This window comes from Athene noctua, chromosome 16 (assembly GCF_965140245.1).
Source record: "Athene noctua chromosome 16, bAthNoc1.hap1.1, whole genome shotgun sequence".
Lineage (NCBI taxonomy): Eukaryota > Metazoa > Chordata > Aves > Strigiformes > Strigidae > Athene > Athene noctua.
Genome location: NC_134052.1, coordinates 3717096 through 3740386, shown reverse-complemented (window position 1 = coordinate 3740386; position 23291 = coordinate 3717096). Strand labels below are relative to the sequence as shown.

At 41.8% G+C, this 23291-nt stretch overlaps 1 protein-coding gene across 1 annotated transcript in view; it reads right to left on the bottom strand.

Moving 5' to 3' along the window:
- Nucleotides 1-23291, bottom strand: part of PTPRT (protein tyrosine phosphatase receptor type T) — a 457248-nt gene that overhangs the window by 92056 nt on the left and 341901 nt on the right. The window contains exon 12 of the mRNA XM_074920627.1: nucleotides 4682-4955. Within this exon, the coding sequence (XP_074776728.1) occupies nucleotides 4682-4955 (274 nt within the window). The remainder of the gene's footprint in view (nucleotides 1-4681; nucleotides 4956-23291) is intronic.

Genomic DNA, 23291 nt, shown 5'->3' with positions numbered 1-23291 from the left:
CTTGGCCTCAGTTACAACTTCAGTTCCCCATGTCCCAGAGCTATACACTAAGCATGCTTGTTGGCAACCTGCTTCACGCAGGATAGAAACCATGGTTCTGTTCACTGGACATCTTAAGGAATTATTTTTTTGGTCTTCAACAAATTTTGCCCACGTGCAGGGGAGTTCTAGACTGTGTGCTTCTTCATCCCACTGAAGCCAACTGTTTGCCATCTTTAAAATTGTCTGTGCAGGGTCAATAGACTCCCCTATAATTCTTACTGACAGCTTAAGGAAACTGCTAGTTCTGCAAGAGACTAAGCAAATCTTGTACTGCCTTTCCAATTATCAGCTATTTTTAGAATCTGTGTCATTTGGAGAAGGGAGGTTTAACAAAGTGGTTAGGGCTTTATTATTTACAACAGAAAGTTATTTCAATGACATACAGTTAATCGTTGAATAACCCACACCTTTTGAATGTGAGGTAGACTGGAGCATGATTTTATTTACTACCCAGAAAACACTCAGATCCACAGGTCCTGGCCCAAGATGGCCAACCAGATGTGGAAACAGGGGCTTACAAAGAGTGATGAGTTTCCGCAGCTGCTTTATTTCTGCTCCAGCAGCTCCAACATGAGATTAAGAAGGAGTAAACGTAAGTGAACAAAACTGTAACACCCGAAATCCTACCAAACACATAGCTCCTCAAAGCTGTTTAAAGCCTTGGTGCCACTTCATTTTTCAGAACACGGCTCGTGTTGAACTGTAGTATCTCACAGTTTTTTTTCACAAGCCATCTCCACAGGGATGAATGCCACCTCTCTGCTGGCATCTGTATCCATACCTCCACAATGTCCCAGGAGAGGAATGTTGTGTACTGTGACTAGACTTGTCAGCATCTAGAAATCCTGCCTGAAGTCCCCTGATAATAATGAACTGCCCGATTGTGCATGTAGTACAAGTCATTAGAGAGGAAAAAAAAATCAATAAGAATCTCCTTAGAGTCTGTCATTCCCTCAAAAATAATATTCTCATTGATTCCTGTGGTGTTACTTTTCACAATTCTGGCCTGAAAACATCATTCACCTGTTGGACCACCATGCTGCAGGGACAGCTGGCAGCATCTCCCACATCATGTCCAGCTGTGGTACAAGGGCTCCTGCCCCATCTCTCAATTAGAGGAAAAATGGCCAAAAGTTATTGATTGCAACTGTGCTGTTACAGTTAACAGTTTAACTCAGTGAGGTAAAACGCAACTCCAGGAAGGGTTCTTAGGAAACTCTCATTTCTGAGCTGCTCAAAAATTCGGGCAGGTTTTACACAGCAGCCAAAAAATTCTCCCCATTTGAGTGTGTTGCTGGATCAGTAACCAGAGACTGTCACCTACAATGACCCAGATAAAGAACCTGGGGACAGCAAAACCTGTAACACTTAACTTTGATTATTAAGTCAGTATAAGGATAAGAGAGGATAAGGAGTAACATGGTGTTGACACCCTGGTGTCACCTTTCAGGGAGAGAAACACTGAAAGGGCTGGTGTTTAAAAGGGGCTGAGCTCAGGGAGGTTTTTCAGAGAAGGAAAACTTCATGCTCTGTCAGGCAGCCATCTGGAGCAGGTGGCACCAGGACAACCAGCAAACATCAGTTAACTACCTGGATGGCTGCGACAGAGTGTGTGGAGCTCCTGCCAGAGGCGAGTGAAGCCAGTTGTCCATTCTTCCTGTGCCACTTCTTGTGCTAACTCCTTCTAACAATTAAACAGCAACTAACAGGGCTTCGCATGCCCAGTTACAAAACCCGAAGCTTCTGTTTTCTTCTCCCTTTCTTCCCCTCTTACTTCAAACTCTGACACATTTCAGTTCAGCATCTGGCTTTCAACAGTCCCTAGGAGAGAAATTCACACAATTTGGAAGCGTTTTGTATAACAAAGCTGAAAACCAATCTGTTTCACACATGTTCTATTTAGACCCCTCTCTGGAAGCAACACCGCCTTGACCAAACTTCATGCAACTTTCCACAGAAAAGAATTCAGCCAGCAACAAGCAACAGCTATCTCATTCAAACTCTCAAACAACAACATTGCACAAGAGAAGGCAGAAAACCTCGTGATCTGATTTTGCAGCAATTTGCCACACTTGTTTTGCATCCAGCTGTTAATTACATTCCTTTCACTGTAACAATCACGGCTAATGGCTGCAGAGCAGACGAGAACACCAAATGAGCACAACCCGCCAGGCACAGAGGAGCTGAAACAATGCGGAACTTCGATAACAATTCTACCTCCTCCTAATCAAGCTTTTTGACCAAATACAGAATGTTTCTTCAAATTAAACTGTCCCCAGAGTCCTGCATTTCCAAAAGAAGATGCTCTGGTTCACTGCACAAAGATTTCTCATTGCAGGTTCCAGGTGTGGAAAGAAGTTTCATCATTCCGCAACTGTCAGTGATTAATGAAACTATAGAATATCCTAATTAAAAAATGAGTGGCAGTGTTCTGTTAAGTTTTTCATGTGCAAGGGAACATAAGGCTATATTTTAATTGTGCTAAATTGTTATTGTTTCAGATTTTTTGCAGGTGTGCATTATCAAAAATGCCATGATGTGGCCATAATTATAAGGAGGCTTTACAAAGACCAGTCAAAGCTGCTCAGGTTACAGATATAAGTGAAAACCCAGAACTCTTAAATATTAATTATACCTGTAAACAATGCTGGGAATGAAATAAAACTTATCACAGCTGCAAAAGACTGGATGCAAATCAAACTCTAATGTTTGAAATGTGGGGCTTAAGGATTTTATCATGAAACAAAAAGCATCACAGCTGCTCCTCTGAAAATCCACATTCCACTCCTGGACATTTCCTCTATATTTTTTCCCATAGCACTACACTGAGGATATATAAGCATATACTGTACCAATATAAATTTTTAACACAGGAGGCAATTGCTTGCTCAAACAGGAATTCACTTTGTCTGGCAGAATATTTCTCGTGCTGTCATAAAACGTGTATTGTTGCATACAGACTCTTTTGACTAACTTATACTTTAAAAGTCCTTTACAATCTCATGTTCCTGCCAGGACAGCCCAAGCAAGTCATCCTTTTTTGAGACCTTACCACTGTGTATGTAGTGTAATGCAACCTGGCAGCTACAGTAATCCAGAAAAAGCAGGAACCACACATTAGTGCTGCCTTAATCCAGAATGCCAAGGGATGCCTACGTTTCCATTCATATAACACATTTAGGGCATATTATATTGTACTTAAGCAAATAAAGTTTCTTCTTCCCTGGGGATCCATTCACTAGCAACTAACTATCACACAAGGGGGAACTAACTAGACACAGAGAGACACATACATATATTTCACAGTTTCCTTTATAAAGGCAAATCCAAAATTTAATTAATTGAGTTGTGCTGTAAGGAAACTGTATCGACTAGAAAGGAAACGAATGTGAAAACCAGCACAGTATTGAAGAGATCTATGCTTGTCAGCCACACAGCAGAAACTCTGCAGGAGAATGGTAATAAATGAAGGTAGTAAAACACCAAGATATGTTGTGAACATTCATTGGCATTGCTAGCCCGTTAAACAGTGCACAGTCCTCTGTGATGTGTGGCTGCATTTTGGGTATAAAAGACACTATCCCAAGTGGAGACCAAAGCCTAAACCTTTGACTGATTTTTCTAATTTTGCTTTCAGAGGTAATGTCTCAGAGAATTTATCTATGTTAAAGTTAGATTCATGAAAGCACTGGCAAATGTGCTAGTAACAGACTCAGCTACCCAACTTCTTGATGCCATGTTAATGCTCTAGGAGTCTTCAAGAGGCCGGAGTGTCAAATTGTATCATGTTATGTGATAATAAAAAAACCAATGAGAGGAGTCAAAGGGGAGGAAGGTTAATGAATGATTAGATCTGGCCTGGACAACGTTAGCTGAACTGACCTGAAACAGGAGAGTTAAAAGAGAAGGTCACAAACTATCCTAAGGCTGGAACAGAAGAAGGGAAAAGTGACCTTCCCTCTTCCTATGACAGATAGGTTGAGGCATTATGTGTATGTCATTTCAGTCTGAGAACAGGGCAGACTAGGTTTCCTGTGCAGTCTCTATCTTAAATGTAGTATCACAAAGTAAGTAAAAATATAGTCCAGGGTGTTCAAAAGGAGCAAGACAGACATGCACATAGTCCCCCCTGTAGTACAAATTACTCAAGGTGAAACTCACAACCGTAAATCCTACATTACGATGTGACCAAATACAAGCTACAAGGTAATCCCAACCTCATAGCTTTTAGGTAGGTCTCATCTCATAATGTCTCCCCCAGAATCACAAGTGCTGTGAAATGGAGACTGCCAGGATATTGCAGTTATATCTTTTAAAAGCACAGTAGCCCCTACTCTGACATTCATGCATATGCAAGGAAAAAAATCCAAATGCTAAACAATTTGTTTTGTAAATCGCATGCCAACATGTGCCTTTACAGAGTCTGACTCCCCAACAGATCCTCATTGGGTCTAGGCAGCAGAGAGAGACTTGAGTGAAGGACAAGTAATGGCATGTTTAATTTTCATCAAATTTCTGTAAGAGGGTAATAATAAGGAGGAGTTAAACTGGTATCCAATGGAAAAAGAAAGAGAAAGATGAGGAGGATAGACACAGGTGGTCCTATGTACAGATCCAGTACAATTTTCTCTGCACTTACTCCATTTGCCTTGCTAAGAGCCTGGAAGTAAATGCTGTAGCTTTTCAGGGGAGAAAGTGGAGCATTCCAGTAGCCGTTGTAGGTTTTGTTGTCACCCACTGTGAATGGCTGTGTGACAGGCAGGTTGATGGGTTTCAGCTCGGCTGCAAAGTAGTGTGGTGAGTCCAGACTGGAAGCGTTCTTGTAGCTCACTGGGACAGAGAAGCATTCAATGATGTCTGCAGCTCTCCGTGCTTTCTGCAGCTTTTCCTCCTTGACAACAAGTTGATAGACACTAGGAGGGAGAGAGGAAGGTAAGATTAGAGCCCCAAGAGCCTTAAATATCACAAATGTTTTCAACAATTAATGGAAAAGAGTAAAGCAAAGTAAGAAATACACAGCTAGGGCATCACAGCAAAAGCACAGTTTGTGGCACATCAGTAACAGTGGCAGCAGCCGCTGAACGTTGCTGTGTGGGCAAGATGCTGATCGCTTGCTCTGCTGATTTAGTTGAGATAATCAACATACACCTTGGTGAAAGTCAGAATAGATTTCTATCATGTCACTCTCTGGCAAAATGAATAACTAATAAAATATCCAGTCTATAATGAATTGCTAACATGCTGAATATTAGAAAGCAGATTCTTCTTCAGCCACCAAGTGGAAACCTGAACTGCTTGTTCAGGCCAAATGGTGATTGCAGCAGAGGAGAGCATTAGCAGGTGGCAATGGTGTCAAATCCCGTTTGAAATGATTCAGGGTGCAAGAACCAGTTTGGACCAAAAACATTCTCACATCTTCTAAGAAAGTAACTTTTTTTGGCCCTCCCTTCCATCTCTTTTTTGGAATATATCCTGGGATGTAGAGTTCTCTAACATTAACTCCTGATGGCAAGTATCCTCCTACCTCCCATCACTAAAGGGCTAGCTTAGATACTGAACAGGTGGCTTTATAGCTCTCCCAATTCACTTTTGTGAAACTATTGTTTCAGGAAACAATAACAACTCTTCATATTCTTTCCAACTCTATGAAATGTTAATCCTTTTTGATTCCTGCTAAGCTTTTGGCCTCTCTGATATGTAATAGCAATCTTGTTATTTCTAGCTTACTATTCCAGGCTCAGAGAGGCTGCAAGGCATTCAAATGCACTCTGCTTTTTTTTTTTTTTTTTTTTCTTTTTTTTTTCCCCTCAGGCAGTTAACAAAGCCCTTAAATTCAATGCTGCTACAGCTGAGGCAGGTTTACTGTCTGCTTAACACCACTCACCCATTTGACAAAGAAAGATACCGCTGCAGTCATTTTACTTTTTGTCAGGATATTCACATGTGCTGCCCTCACCTGTCTGTGTGAGACTGGTCCTTTGTTTAGTTAGACAGGGGAGATCGATTAAAAGATTGGAAACAGCCAGCAGTGTATCATTCTCCCAGCTTTCACAGGCTCATTGTTGCAGAAAGATTGGTCTGAAAAATTTCTAGCATAGCAATAGCTCATCAATGCTGCTGTGGGAAGTGAAGTTCTGGCACTTTCAGCAAGCAGGAGTGGAACAAAACCTAACTCATGCTTTTGAATTAACTGTTACCTCAGGTCTGCAGGTATGTGGCACACTCACTGTTAACAATGAGGCGGTCAGTGAATCACTTGGAAATCATTTGGCTCCCACTGCTACCCACAAAACCAACTAATTTTTATAAGAACGACCAATTTATGAATTACTCAGTACTGAAGTTGTCCTTACGCAGGCTCCTACTAGCATTTGCTAATGCAGCAGAAGCACCCAGCAGACATACAGACTGCAGCTTTGAACGATGTCGTGTCAGCATTTTGGAAAACTTCCCTCAATCCTACGGTTCATCGGAAGCTTTAATAAAATATTTTAGACCTTCTCTGATCTTTATTTTACAAATTTTAAAAAGATAAATAGGTTTCGCAGCAACACCTCCCCTAAACTCGCTAATTGTTACAGAATTTACTTACCTTTGAAGACATTTTCAGTTCCTCCCTTGATGACACTAATATATGCTCTACCAGTACAGGAACCCTTTTTTATCATGAGCAACAGTTTTGATACAGATAGGACCTAATAACAGATACTCTTTGGCCTGTATTATTTCACATTTTCTCTTTTATACTTAGCCATTAACGCACTTCTTCCTGTCATGGAGATAACTCAATTTTTTAATGACTTGAAATTTTACTTTTAACGTTTATTCGTTTGGAATAAATCGAGGTGTCTCTGGAAGCACAACAGTATGTTCATGAGCATTCAACTGAAATGTAATAGATGTCCTATTTGTGTTCAAGTTAAAACCCTGTTGATCTCCTGCTCAAATACTGCCTCCTTTTCTACGAAACAAGTATCTGAGTTAGTGCTGCTGTCATTGTTCCCTCTGTCTAAAAATCCTACTCTGGTGAAATTTAGGATGAGTGACTGACTGCTTTCTTGGCGTTTTTTCCTTTATGCCCCAGCTCACACCAACTGACACAGCACCTTCATCTCTATGTGCTCTCCCTGCTTGACTTGGTGACCGTCATTTTTTCAGCCTCACTCTTTTCTCGGAGTCTCAGTTATTTGGTGGTGGTCAAGTGGCCACTCTCAAAGGAGGTGGTCAAGTGGCTGAGAGCATGGTTGATTTCAAAGATTAGTCTGGACTGAAGACTACCACTCCAAGAAATTGTTTCCATATCAAATGGTTACTCTGGGTCTTGCTTTCTGATAATTTGATCCCAGTATTTTGATCTGTCTAGACCCTCCAGAAGCTGAGGATCCACAGTTCACCAGTACTTAGTACACAGATTGGTACAATCTAATTTTCTTTTTTCTTCTTTTTTGCCATATCTTTGTATTTCACCTTACACTCTTTTCCTCATGTTTTGTTTTTAAGTAGGAGCAGAATTTTCCTGACTGCCTCTAGGGCATTTTCAGAGATCAACTTCTCTGCATTAACCAGTGAAGTGCTGCAAGGCACATCAAGAGCTTCCACACCCACTACCACTAGCATTAAGATGCTCTTGTAACTGTTGGCCTTTTCATTGGAGCAAAAAGCCAACGATTCCAAACGGAATTCCTGTGGGAACTCTGAGTAGCAAGCATGCAATTACCCACCCTGAAGTTTGTCCAAATCATCTGCATTACTACAACAATTCTCAAAAGAGTAGAAGTAATTCAACTTTGCTCATAAGATTATAACTTTCTATGATACATTATGACCCTTAAGATTGTGGTCGGGCACTAACTCTAAACAAACTCTGAGCAGGATCTGCCCTTTTGGCCTGCAAACACATTTCAGCTATCACATCTTTGTTTTGGTGCTGATGAGGGTCAACCATTTGCAACTTGTTACGACTGACAATTTTGTAATATGCAGCAGTGTGATTGCAAACAAGGGAAAGAAAGAGTAGTTTTCCAAAATGGAATGCTAGAGGGAAGGAAAAAAAAGTGGGCAATGGGAGTGAGGAGATACCCAAACTATTCTAATAGCTCTTATTCTGGCTACCAGGTAGGCAGTAACATGAATCTCCCGGGGGCCTCCTCATCTCAAGCTTCAAAGTTACTGCTTCCAGCCAGGATCAGCTAACACTTTCAGAGCAGGAATCAATACATCAGCTGCAAATGCCCAGCTAGATAAAAGAAAGTTTCAGTGTCATACATGAAATTATATTAAAAGAGACAACAAAAGCAGAGCATTAAAACTCTCAACCCTATATAACAAGTTCAGTACCAATAAACTAAAAGATGATACAGTAAAACTAACTACTGCGTTTCAATTTTTAATATTCAGCCACATTTGCAAACACTGCAATCAAATCCACACATGTGCATGCTGCAGGGCAATAGAAGCAGGGGTCTTGTGTTCCTCATGCTAAGCTACTCCACACCACCGCAGTGCAGCCAAGTTACACTGCTGTCCCAGTAAACAACAGGAGAGGACTGGTTTGCAAACATCCCTAAGCTCTGCTCTCCAGAGAGCTCTCTAAGGGTTCTCACACCTGGGCCACTAACCAAATGCCTGACTTCCTAGAAGGCTGGGGAGCTGACTGCCCTGTTGTGCAGCTGCACACTCTTCTTAGAAAGGGAGGCCAAAACTGGGGTCCTTGATAAATTTCACAGGTCTTAGATAGATAAATCTACATTAATAGAAACTTTTAAAAGTTTCTGACAGCTCCATTCTACATCACTGATAAAAGCACAAGCCATAATGGTACACACAGCACAAATGTTGTCTGCAGAGGAAGAAAATGTGCTCTTATCATCATCTACAAGGTAATCTTTTAAATGATGAGTTTTCTATTCAGAGTGGAAGCACAAGTACAGATAATCAACATTCCAAATCACAGCCTGTTTCCGTGCAACTGAGATCTCTCTGAGCACCGTCAGGTTTCTTCTTCCCCTGCTCTTGATTTTTCTGTGCTGCATGCAGCACAATTTGAGGATGGACTTGGCATGCACTTGTCCACAAATCTAGCCGTGTATTTAGACCAGACCAGACTCAAGTTTTGGATGTAGGATGTGCATGAATATAGAGAGGAAAATCTGAGTCAGAGCACCGCATAAAGCATTCAACATCTGGTTGGTGCACTTTTGTATCCTGACACAGTACTTATCAACAAGGTAAAATCTTCACTATACCCCTGATAATGGTAGGCTATGAAAAGGGATATAACTTCTTTGTACACTTAACAGTGATCCCCTCACCTGACTTAAAAAAGCTTAAAAGAAACAATGCTTCTGCAGTTTAGTACTCCCTCTGTACCAGTTCTGGTACTCAATTTTCTTAAACATATCATATAAAGATTTAATATATTTTCATTTAATTTTAATATTTAACACATAAATATATTATGAGCCATATATTATTTCCGATAATATTTTTTCCTGGGGAACAACAATAAGGGGCAATTAGTACATCTTGATCTTGTCATACATTTTTTAGCAGACTGTTGTGAGCCAGTTTTGTAGATCACCTACAGAGAACAAGAACTTTTCATTTCCAGCTCAAATGAACACATTACTTTCAGAATAACTGTTTCACAGGCTACAGGAAATAAGACAGTACCAAAGGGTAGTGGTTTCCTTATTAATGGTTATCTTAATTCAAAGAATAAAGGACAAAAAGGGGCAACATGAATTAAGGATGGAAAAGACTTGCAGCTTCCAATAGCTGTGTCATCTCAGATTGAAGGCATGTGGGATGTAGCAGCCAACACTGAATTTCCACCACTGCACCTATTCTATGGCATTAACAGATTCAGCACTTCTGAAAATGCTATCCAAAACCAGGAAAATCAAATCCAAATACTACCTGACCAATCCACAGGAGTAAATGCTGCAGAGAGGTATATAAAAGGCTTCGGATGCATATGAACAGGGACAAAGGTACAATAACTGGAGAGGCCAACAACCAATTCAGCTTCTTTTATTTACAATGCAAATGTTTTTAAGAAACATGCTCTTAAGACCATGAGAGCATTGTCAGCATGCTGGTTCATACCCTCGGCAAGCATCACGCAGAAGCCCCAGATACTAAGTGCTGATTTCCTACTGCACAGCTCTGCAACAAACAACAGAAATCAGATATAACTTCAGCCATCAAACACCAGCCCTGCCCACTGGAAACGTACCCTCAGACCAGTTTCCCTGGATGTTATTTAAACATGGCAGTCCTGATACCAGCCAGCCTTTTTTTTTTTTTGAGAGCCCATTTTTTAAGTTAAGTCACTGAAGCCAGGCAATAGATAGTTAACAATAGCTTTTTTATCATCTAGTTTTCCATTTAACTTATGATCCCAGTAAATTTAGTTGTGCCAATGTAAATATATTTGTATATATCCATGAAGGTTCACTGCCTTTATTCTGACAGCATGGAGCCATCTCGCAGGATACTTGAATGGGAGAGGGTCTGATGTGTTGCCTGACACCCACATTTAGAATTCAGATTAGCTATTGAATGTGCATATGCTTGTTTCATGATCTCAGGGATGCAAACAGACATCAACATATTTATTTTCTCTTTCTTAAAGATACCTAAACAAAAGCCTGAATTCTGCCACACAGATAGTAAGAAATAAAATAACTGGAAATTTTGAGGAAATAATAGGGATGGAAGCTAGAAATATCCTATAAAAATCTATCAGTACTCTATAGAGCTTTCTCTAAAAAAACGAAATTAAACAGCTCAGGAGATCTTTCTCAGAGTGTGCCTTCAGCCCTTCCATGAACTTGCATAGAAGGGATTTTGTAGAAAATTCAACCAATGACCACTAAACTCTAAAAAAGATTTATATAACATAAATTCTACTAAATTTTTCAATAACTAAATGGATAACTGCCATAAAGCCTGATGCTGAGATTTGCTATTCTGAGCATTCACTGCATCTACAGCACCGCTTTCCTTTGGCTATAATGGTGAATATTTTCTCACCTCCTCCTGCAGTCCTGTAATCAAATGTTCAGGCATTCAGAATCGACTCTGCACATAGTTTCCAAGTTTAGAAAGTTTCCTAGGTTCAAACAGGTGGCAATATATTCCTCAGAATTGAGTTATCACTTCACATGTTCTAAAATGTCACCCTTAATATCTTCAATAGCACTTTTAATCAGAAGCTCTGAAACTAATCTACAAAACATAAAGAACTGTGTTTCATAGCCACCTACGATGTACATACAAGACCCAGTGCAGTGTTCTGCAATTTTCTGTCTATTTAAGAACTGATTTGAAACCCATTAAAATCAATTAAAGACTGCTACTATTCCCATTACACTTTGGAACAGCTCCATGCAGAATACAATATGCTGAAGTTAAGGTTAGCTTTCAATAAACATTTTAATGCAGAAAATAGAAAAAAAAAGATTGTTCGGCGATGTCATCTCCTGGAGTATGCTTAGCTATTACAAAGATTCAAAAACTAGCCCATTATGAATATTGGGCTGCACTGTCATCAATCAGCTTGTTCACATCTGCAAAGCATTCACAAAAATAAAGCTTATAATAGTGATGCTACTCGAGGAAATAGTCTCTCATATCGCAAAGTTATTCACACCAGATCCTTCATTTTGAAGTTATTTTTGTGTGTTCTTTTAACATTCATTTAAAATTAAACAACTCTTCTACTACATTCACTGAAGTTGAAGAATACCAACAAAATGTCCAAATTCAGCCAAATTTGTAAAAATGGCATAGAAAGAAGAGATGGTAATTACTGCCATTGCTATGAAAAAAACCTGCTGAGATAGAGCCAATAATAATAATGTAATCCTTTTAATCAAGAAGGCTGGTAAGAGTCATATTTTCTTGTACTGTGAGAAGATCACATTTTCTTCTACATTCACATTCAGTTCAGTAGTCTAGATTTACTACCAAGGCATGTTGTACCCTGAAATTCATGAAACAAAGGTTAGCGATTTCACACTTGGATAATGCTATTTAGAGTCAGAGCTTTCACATGGGCATTCTTTTATCACTAAAATTTCAAGCTTTGTTAAATTTCTATAGTGATTGAAACAGACTCTAGAAAAAGTAAGAAAGTTTAAAGACTGCATGCTCCTTGCATAGAAAGAGAGATGGTCTCGTATTCTCCCCAGTCAGTATCAGTAACTGTGATGAGCTATCTGTGGGACAGGTGGTGGTACCTACAAGAAACTGTGCACTGTCAAGCTTAAAAAAAAAAAAGGCAAAACCAAACAAAAAGCATCCTGCCAGCATCACTATATCGTTACCTTTGGCCAGAATACTTTGTGTGAAATTTCTTTTCAGTCATACTGCAGCATCACAGCAATTCCCAAAACTGGGAAAACTTACTAGAAAGTAGCTGTGGGGTGTTTTTTGTTTGTTTTTGTTGTTGGCTGGGGTTTTGGTTTCGGGTTTTTTCATAAAAAGAATTGATAATGTCAAATGTAACATCACATGGCCTCAGACCCTAGGTGGGTAGACTTTTATCCTGACAATCCTCAGAGGTCTAACACATAATTGCCAAACCACTGCAGATGTATAAACAGTGGCACGGAGAAAGTGCAGAGCATGACTTGTCCAGCATCACACAGTATCAGGTGTATGTACACAAATACCCACATTCTTGTTTCATATTCCTACTTCTACCCACCAGTCAATATGTCCTGTCTAATGAAGTCTGGAGTTTCCAACCTGAACACATGATAAACCTACAAAGTGTTTCAAAAAGGCAAAATTAAAAAAAAAAATTCTACTTCTGGGCATCACTCAAGATGTGACCTGCAGAGATGAAGGCGGAACAGACAGGGCTGGCAAAGTGTTCTGGAGACTGTCTCTTTCTTAAAACCACACCACACAGAAAACACAACGGATTGTCAAACTTCCACGAATGCCAGTAACAATGTTGTGCCAATATTCAGGTTTAATGATGGTTTAAACAATCAGCTGTGTGCATGTGTGGGCATCTAAATACCTTTGTGTGTGCACGTACGTGTGTATCTACACATAAATACAGCCATTAAAATCAGTGCTTCCAACCTCATAATGCTCCACTCACCATTAGTCTTCTGTGAGTAATGGCCATGTTGTTCCAAGGAAGGACAGCTATTGGAAGAAATCTAAAAATGCAAATATTCCCATATAGTTCTAAGCAAATCTAATCATCACTGCAGTGTCTGTGCACAGCAAACAGAAATGTGGTAACATGCACAAAATGTAAGTAGTTGTCAAAAAGACAACTGTATTGACTGTCAGCATTTACTGACCAAAAAAAAGGATTTGTGTGCTTAAAAGCCCATTTTCCCCAGCTGTATCATTTGGTCTAATAAAAGATGCTATCCATACTCACAAAATTACCTCCTTTCCATTCCCAGACCCCCAGAACACTGCTACTGCATCTATTTACTTATATTATATATGCATCATTCTTTTAAATACTTTAAATTCTCTCAGTTTAATCTTCTTGAAAATAAAAATTTTTAAAAAGGAAAGAAAAAAAAAAAAGAAAAAAAAGGAAAGGAAAAAAAAAAAAAAAAAAAAGAACCAGAGGGCATTTCAAAGCTCTGTGTTCCATTATCTCAACCATCTCCATAAACCTGACCTGGCTTGCAACACAGATTAGACATAATAGCTGCTGTTCCCTGGTGGAACAGGCCCAGTCCCTATCTCGCCAGTTCAATGTTATTTTGTGCTGGCAGATTAAAGATAATGAGTGCAGACAGATACGGCTTTCACTGCAACAGGAGCTAATGTTAGTGGCTTTGGAGGTGTTTTTTCCCTCCTGAGCCACCTGCCATCTGTTTGATCTACAAAGAAAACCAACCCCTTTTTTGTTCATGTCGCTTAGCATTAAAGAGACCTTGCTGACTGAGGCCATCGTCATCCTCAGCGTTCCCTGGTTTAAGACAAGAAGGAAGTTTCAAGGACAAGAAAAGCCAGAGTGGTTCTTGAACAATCTGCAGGACAATGTGCCATGTCCTTCATAAAAGAGGTGGCTCGGACAAGGGGATGGGTATATTTGCATATATTCTCAGTCAGAATTAATTTGGGTATTTCAAATAGCTGCCATGAAATTAGGTCCATTTGGATGCAGAAATAATCTAGTTTGGATTTCAAAGCCTTCTCTCCCTTTTCCACAATCATAGCTACCAGGCTGTGGAGGGAAAACCTCTACAATAAGAATCTGACGTATTTTTTAAGAGAGATTATTAGAAAAATATTTTTGTTGATTTTGTATTTTTTAAAGTAAAAGGCTAAGAAAAACACAAGACAGAAAGGGGGAACCTGATCTGTTTCTGGCCTCAGGAGAAACTTCATTACTAGACAAAGCCCATATGGTCAGATAACAGTCTACTCACAGTTGTATCATAAATGTACAACAGAAAAGATGAGCTCTCCTGGGCAAGGGTAATAGCGATTTTCACCACCTGAAGCTGCAGGAGTATCAGCCAGATTCTTTACACCTTTTCTGAACACTTCGTGCTCTTGAGAAAGTGCAAAGCAATCATGCTTCTGGCCCCAGGGAGAGGTCTTACATGGTACCTTCAGTGCAACATCTGCCCCACAACAAAGGAAAATTGAGGATGGAAAAAGGGAAGGACTTCTTTCCAATTCACAGACAGTCTGACATGATCTGGAAACACCTATTACCTCCACGATAGTTGGAATGGGGCAGATTTAAACATTAAGATGCTGTATCTGATAATACTGTAGTTCACCAACTCCCTTCAAACTAGGTATATTTTTGATACAAGAGAAAGCATTAAATATAGGTTGCATCCTTTGGCAGAAAAAGCCCTCAACCTGCATCAACATCAGATCCTGCAGTTACCTGGGGATCTATCAAGGTGGGCAACAAAGGAATTGCCTCCTCTTCCATTTTGCTGTCAGACCTTTCCACTACAAATGCTGCGCGCTCTGCTTCTCCTCACCTTCCTCTTCTGCACCATGACTACTTTTAATTAAACCAGTCCTATTTCCCCTTCCTTTTGCACAGTAAGCAAATCCCTCACCATCTCCTAGCTCTGCCTTGTGCTTTGGAAAAGTGCTGTGCAAGGAGAACTGAAATTACAGAGAGGCAGAAGAGCATCATGGCTGCAGAGGTTTATTCTTCTGAATTGTCTGGCTGCACTTATGATAATCCCTTCATTCCATCTGCAGCCCACGCACTGGTGCAGCAACCCCCTTTTCTAGTTTCAAGAAATTATGCATTCATTATGGAGGAAATTAACACCTCAAAGCAAACTATAATTAGGAATTCTTCAATTCGGTTTATGCTTTTTCAATTAGGCCCTCTATAATTTTAATCACGGGAGCATTAACATGTTTCCGGAATTTATATACCTGTAGTATAATTAAATCCTGAAATGCCTTAGTCTGCAACAGCAAAGCAGAGCTTACTCATCGTCCCTTTTATCGCATTTTTGTGTTATTACAGACACGTTGAGGGGCACCTGCTAGCGTAAACATAGCCTGCCATATGCAACAGAGAGAGCCCACTTGCTCTCTGAACTCATCATCCTCACTCCTGGTAGAGGGATTGCTGGCTGGATAAAGCTTGTGCACTGCTTCTGAGGGGTGGACATTTGCCAGGGACTTGTGCCCAAACTCATCCCATCTCATTTTAAGTACCTCAAGGAGCTGCTTCAATTAAGTAAATCATCCTCTGTGGTCTGCAAAAAAGAGCCAAGCTCCTTCCTGGGGGCTGCTCTGACCCTGAGTAGCTATGGTCAAGCTCAGTTCATCCCACTGAAGGATCTGATACAAGGGCTCTCACAGGCAAAAGGAGGCTTGGCTGTATGCCTCAAGAAATCCAGACCTTCTAATTTTGAAAATCTTTTACGCAGTTTGCTATTACCCTTTCATTCTGTGATAACAAGGAAGGGGCATATTGGCTCTGGGAGCTGTGAAGCAAAGAAATATCTTGGAAAAAGAAACCTTCAAACTGGCAACCATGGGTATTTTCTCCTGTTCCCTCATCTTACTGGTTGACAGCTTGATGTGAGAAAATGGCCATCAATTTGTGATTCTCAGCTTAAAGTTCAGACTTCATTAACCTTTTGATTGCTGGAATTCAATCTGACAGTTACGTGGACAGCATAAAAGATTTATGCAAAAACGTTCACTCCCCCACTCCCAGTATCCTCAGGCCTTTATAAAACAAAAAAGTGTTAGCAAAAGCTTCACTGTAGAGCTAATAAAATGCTGCTTGACACAAAAGAATTGCCTATATGTGTAATTTGATTGTTAAAATATTATCATTACAATATATGCAAATTTTATGGCTTTTCTCTCCCATTTCTGTCTACTGCAATGGTTAGTAAGACACAGCAGGTCATCCAGTCTCAGAGAACATCCACGTTTCTGATGGCTGATAAATGGGCAAAAGCAGTTTTATGACCTTTTAATGGACAGTATTCTCAGACGAACAGTACACTGATCCAGTGAGAAAATGCATTTCCTGTACCAGATGAGAACAACTGACCCAAAATGCCCCTTATCCTCACTTTTTAGGGCCAAAGCCTGACTTCAGGAAGAACTAAAAAAACCTTGAAACACCCATTCAACTAATTATGCCATGCTACATAAAAGACTAAATATTCCTTCCTGATACTTACGGTTGTCACCTTGCATCCTAAGGCATTCCTATATCTCCATTATGTTTCTCTCCTGATACAGCAGGCAAAGCACTTCTAAGATCCAGAGTAACTTTAAGTGCCACTGAAGTTGTCTGATCATGAATGAACCAAACCCACCATTCAAAGACTCCAGCTGAGGTGGAAGTGTCTGCTCAGGCTTGCAGGTGCTCTGGGCACCTCATCAGGGTTTGGACACATTAATGAGGTCAAACCTCAAAATACTTACTGTGCAACCTTATTCTGTTCCTTTTTGGTATAACAAACATCATGCTGATCTACACAGCTGGCATTATTCCAAGCCTTTCACCCAATTTCTTACTTTCATTCTCACACATTCACACATAGTTAAAGAAATATCAGATCTGGGGAAGAGAAAAGAAACTCCCTCATTTACCTTCAGACTCTCGCCTAAATTAAATGCAGAATGCCATGCAGGAGAAACCCAGCTTGAATGATTTCAGAACAGTATCCCTGAGGTATATTATAGGAGAAGTTAATTAATACAGATAATTAGGCTTATAGTATCAGAAGCCTAGATTGATAAACTCATTCCTCATTAGATACTACAAAATTAGAAGATCTAATGTGAGGACTGTTTGCCCTGTATTCAATCAACCAAGTCATGTGATGCATACATTTGAATATCAGTTTAGAAAAAGCAGGCCAGGAGTTTCATTTCCCAGTTTCGTTTTTATTGTTTCACTGATCCTTGATTCCAGTCTTTATTTTTAAACAAAAGATACAGCGCTTGTGAGTTTTAAGAACAAGAAATTGCCACCCTTTCTTGCCATGAATGAATGAATTATCAACATAAATGCCTGAGGCAAGGCTCATGTGATCTCCATATAGCTATGGAGATCTATATACCAAAGTCACCATCTGTAAGACAAAAACCCCGGCAAATTTTGCAAGTTTATAGCTTCCTTGTCTCATTCCTCCTCCACCACAGAATCAAGGTCACTAGGTTTGCAAACCTCTCCTTCCTAAGGATGAAAAGAACTACTGGGCATTAAAACCAAAATCAAAATAGGGATGATAGTGAGAGGGATATAGGAAAGGTAAGCTCAGGAAGAACATACGATGCCTGAAATCACAAAACAAGAAAGAATTATCTGGAGATTGAAGTTCTCACCTATGGTTCCAGAGATTCTTCTTCTACACACACAAGTCTATGGGACCGGATGGGACACACCCGAGGGTGCTGAAGGAGCTGGCTGGGGGGCTCGCCAAGCTGCTTTCCAGCATTTACCAGTAAGGAAGATGCTGTTGGTTGCTGCTTTTTCTTCAGGTCTTTTGAATTAAAAAGGCCACACTTAAAGAAACATGTTGGCTACAAATAGGCCCAAGTTGGTTCAGAAAGACCATGGCTGGGGCTGTGCGGGGCACTGCCGCGGAAGCGTCCCCACCGCGCCGCAGAGCCGATGCTCCTGCAAACCCTGCACACACGGACTCGTCTGCCAGCAGCAGCCCTGGCGTGCAAAGGCAGGCGTGCAAGGCCTGGCTCCGTGCGCCGGCACTGCAAGGCTGAGGCCAGGCTGGGCTCGAAGACAGGAGCCCGCTCCGGCCCCACCCAAGGCTCTATTGGGGGGGTCCCAGCTCCCTGGCACTGCTCAGCCCCCCAGCACAAAGCGGCCCAGAGGGGCCAAGAAAACAGCAATTGCTGCAGCGGGAAGCCCAGCACTGAGCACAGTTCTCCATCGCCTCGTCCCCACCGTCCCCGTCCCCTGCAGAGCTGCCACCCGGGGACAGCCCCTCCCCGGCAGGGCAGGGGCAGAACCCCCTGCCATGGGAACCACCACCTGTGGGCTCAGCCTGCCCCTAGCAAGACAGGTCCCTGAGACGGGACATGCAGAGCCACGAGCACCCATGGGAGGCATGCGCAGCTCCTTTTCTGCCCTTCTTGGGTCATTCTTCCCTCTCCCCCTGCTGCCGACTCCGCAGAAGAGGCGAGTGGCAGGTGTCAAGCGCCATCTTCCCAGCAGGAACCTCATCGGCGTCAAGGCCAAGGTAAAAGGGAGCGTGGGCGAGCAGGGAGGTTTCTGGGGAGAGGAAAGCTCTAACACCATGTGGGGACAGCACGTGGCCGCTGTACTCACAGAGAGCCCCTAACCACCTGCTTTACTTTTGGGACCATGTCTTGGCCTCTGCCCGGCGCAGCAGAGGGTGCTGGCTGGAGCCCCCGGCCTGCCAGCAGGGCCAGGGCTGGAGGAGAGAGGCTGCTGCCAGCCAGCGGGGTCCCATCGCAAATTCACGGCAAACGCTGCAAAGGACGGGCTTGGGGCAGCCCACCCGCAGGCTGGGAGCCATCAGGGCTGCAAGGCTTGGCTCTGCTCCCAGGCAGCCACGGCCAGGGAAGGAAACTGTCCCTCTCAGAGCCAGGGCCTGCTTCACCTTCTGCCGCCCAGAGCAGCAGTTGCTCCCACAGACACGCGCGGGGCGGCGGGGGGGTGGGGAGCGGGTCCCACCACGCTGGGACTGGGCAGGGGCAGAGGACCTCATCCTGGGCACCCTGCCCTTCCCAGGCAGGTCCTCCTTCAGGCCAGCCAAAGGGGCCCATGCTCAGCCATCGCAGCTGGCCGCCATCACAGCGGCCTCCTGATGGTACAAACCAGCTCCTCACTGCCCACTCTCCCCCATCCTGTAACAGGACACACCTGACCCTGGATGCTGGACGCTGAGATGCTCGTGTCTGTTCCACCAGAGATGGGAGCAGAACAGCGAGGCAGCCTTGGCAGGGACAGCAGCTTCTGGGTGCTTCAGCCCAGCGCCCAGCAAAGCTGCCACAGAACATCCTGGGGCACCTACAACCTGCCAGAGCAAAGGGGGCGCGTGGAAACTCTGTGGCTGGAAACATCAAAGTGCAGCCGAAGGCAAAGAGCTGACAGAGGTTGACCCCATGGCCGATGATGAGCAGGAGGCCATGGAGGTTGACCCCGTGGCTGATGACGAGGAGGAGGCCACGGAGGTTGACTCTGTGGCTGATGATGAGGAAGTGGAGGCCACAGAGTTCGACCTCATGCTGATGATGAGGACAAGGCCATGAAGGTCAACCCCGTGGCCGATGATGAGGGAGAGACGGTCATGGAGGTCTACTCAATTCCAGCAAGCTGGCCTCCAATGGTGCTTCCAGCCTGTGCCTGAGAAAGGGATCCCCCTGCACTACGGGGGTCTGATTTCATGACCCTAGGATTCTTAATTTCTACTTTGTTGCAGACTGAAATGGAAAGGACATTTTATCTAGTCAAATTCTTCGTTCTCCAACATAAATTGGAAGCAATATCATCCATTTCATCACAGGAAATTTTCATTTATTACTATATGTGCAATTATAGAAGTACACAGATACATCATATGGGATTGTTTGCCTTGAGAATAGTTGGAGCATAAAACCAAAAAATATACTATTTTTAGGGGTTCTGTTAAATAACACCTTTGTAGACCAAAAATGTTTCCTTTAATTCATGCTCGGGAGACCAAGAATTGGATGAAGATACTCAAGAGTAACAGGGAGCTCAGTCCATATAAACTAATTTCTCCTGCTGTCTGACGATACAAAATTATTTTTTTCACTTTTGCTCAGTACTTATATTTAAAATACTTAAACTCTCATTTTCCTATTTAGAGTTACTTACTTCCTTTGAGATGTACATTAATAAACTGACAATAGGACAAAACAGATCGAAGAATATCTGAGTGTATGTTATTCCTATTAGTTTATATGAAAGCGTTATCAATGTTATCGATAGATCCTTAACAATGCCGAGTTCATGAACATTAGTTATAAACAACCTCACCTAAATTATCTATCATGAGCACTGGGGAACATCAGAAGTGTCTTAGTGTTGGAAGTCACTTTGGATTTGGTGTACCTGCATTTCAGATGATGGAAATACAATGAATCTTGTTTTATTATTATTTATAATTATATTATTTATACATTCTATAATGTAACTCTAAAAGTGATCCTGCAGACCATGCTCCCATCTGTATGCTGCTCAGACTACAGCAGAATGGAGGAACACAAGTCAAAGTCACATAACTATCATATGTATTGATACCAGTTTACAGTCACATCCCCACACATACTCCAACTCACCATCCCCAGCTTAGAAGAGGAAATATTAACAGTAATTATTCTGTAGTAATTTTTTTTCCTCTTCACAGTTTGGGAGGACTATAATAACAACCTGGAGCACTGCGGAGCTGAAACTCTGGGTGATGATACAGGGGGTTGACTGTACTCCTGCATAGTGAAGGATCTGAGTATCAGAGGTTTTATAAGAAGGTGCGAGGAAAATCTATTTCAGACTACTTTCAAGTACCTTCTCAGACCCATCTCAGCAGGCTGGGATATGAAAGGCCAGCGTGCAAAAGGGAAGGGAGCTAGGAAAGGGAGGCCAGGAGACCAGGCATCTCGGCAGCATGCTGCATCATGCGGGATCCCCTCCCGTCACCTCCGCGCCACCTCGCTGCTGCACATGGAGATTTCTCATCATTTGTCTTGACTCTGGGTCTGCATTAATGCCCTCAGTAATTGCACAGAGGATGGCATCGGGCTAAGAAGGGCTCTAAGTCATTCAAGTTGGTCTCAGAATTTTAAAGCATTTTGAAAATCAATTTTATCATATTTAGAGATGAATGGAAAATACTATACTTGTGAAAGAGAACTGAAACACACACAATCAAATGGTAGAACAACTAACTACACAACAATAAAGAAGATATATTGGATCTCAGAGCTTGAACACAAAACAAACACTGAGGAGGAAAAAACACCTCACTCTTATGTGTTAAAAGAGTGTCACAAGCAGTTCACAGTGTGTTATTCCTCTCATCTGCTGGTGCTGTTGAGGCCTCTAAGGGAACACTACCTGCTTTTGGATATGGAATTTTGAAAGAAACTACACACCTTGGAGAGTGTGCAGACTGGAAGAAAAGGAAAGAGACTTGGAGAATCTAAGCTTGCAATAACGATTGGTTGTTTGCTAGACTAAGAACAGTCTGTCAAGTTACACCGGGAAAGGTATTCACACATTCTGAGGCCATCATAGTTACTAAAAAGCTAAAATTCTCCTCAAGACCCCTTCCCCCTCCATTCTGGTTGTCATACACACATTTGAAAGTCAATGAAATGGGCTCATAATGGGAAGTAATCTTATCACTTAGTTGTGGCATGAAAATGTTGCACTCTCTGCAAATGTGTGCAGAATAGGCTACAATGCAATTAAAGAAACCAGAGTGAAAATTTATAAAAATCTCTACCAAATTTTTTATAACAGATGCATTTGCTGGAAAAGTCATTATTCACTGAATGCAGTTAAAAGTATAGTAAATTAACTTTGAGAAAAATCACAAGACTTTTCAATAAAAAGAGAAAATAGCAACACTCTTAAGACAGCAGGTGGTAAAACGAGATACAGGAATGTTCCCCCATATAAAGAAATAAAACAAAACAGAGCTGTGTGATTTTACTGCTCTTTTCCAGCAGAAAAACATCCCTAAAGGACTCAGAAAATAGGCTCCTAAATTCGCTCATATGGAGTACCAGAGATTGAAAGAGAAACTTTAAAATACATTACTCAGAAAAACTAGAAAAGGCATGGTGCTAAGCCTTAAAGAGCAGGTTTTTTGCTTGAGAGTATCAATGCAATTTGGGGGAAAGCTGTGACATAGGGTGGACCACCAACTGCTACAGGATATTTCATTAAATCAGGCAGTTTACATCTGAGCAATTTGCTCCTGAATACTTAGTGGGACATCCTTCAAAAGCACTAAGAACTTGTCAGTGGGGTGTACAAACCCAAGTCACTTTGAAAGAAGGGACTATGGGTTTTTAAAATACCACCCATAGGAAAAATTTCAAAAGTCTCTTGTGAAAACTGGAGGTAAAAGCCTGAAGAGCCTACTGGGAGGTAATGGCTGCTGGATACCTCTGGAAAGCTGTATCCACTATTTTTATCATAAGCAATTCTAATTCACGCTCTCAGCTGAGGAGACTGACAGGATGAATGACCAACTGGCACTTCCGCCAGCAACAGATAAGGCAGTGCCAGCTCAGAAGGGAAGTTTGCTCATCTGTGCTGATGCCTTTTGTCATGTACAAATTCAACCAGAAGGAAGAGAGCAATGAAGTACGGGCCTCAGCCATATTTCCACAGTCAGGGACCGATCTGCAGCTGAGCGCCCCATTTCAGTATCTCATGATTAAGAACTAGACCCAGCTCAGAGACACTCTTCTGCAAGGTCTTCGCTCTGTTCCACTGGTGTCTGTGCAGCTCCCTGCCCCTGAATCCTCTGCTGTGCCAGTGGAAACTGCTTGCCTACAACTGGCAAAGTCTCACTAAACCAGAGATCATCTTTTCTGGACTAGATCACTACATTATTCCACAACTAGACCAGGAGCAATAGCTGGATTATAAAATGAAGATGTGAGGAGTTACATCCAGAATCTGAACAAATGCACCCGTAAGTATTAAAGATAGTTTGGGCATTCACACGATAGTTACAAAACGGCCTTGTCCATCCCGGAAGAGAAGGCAGGCGATGGAG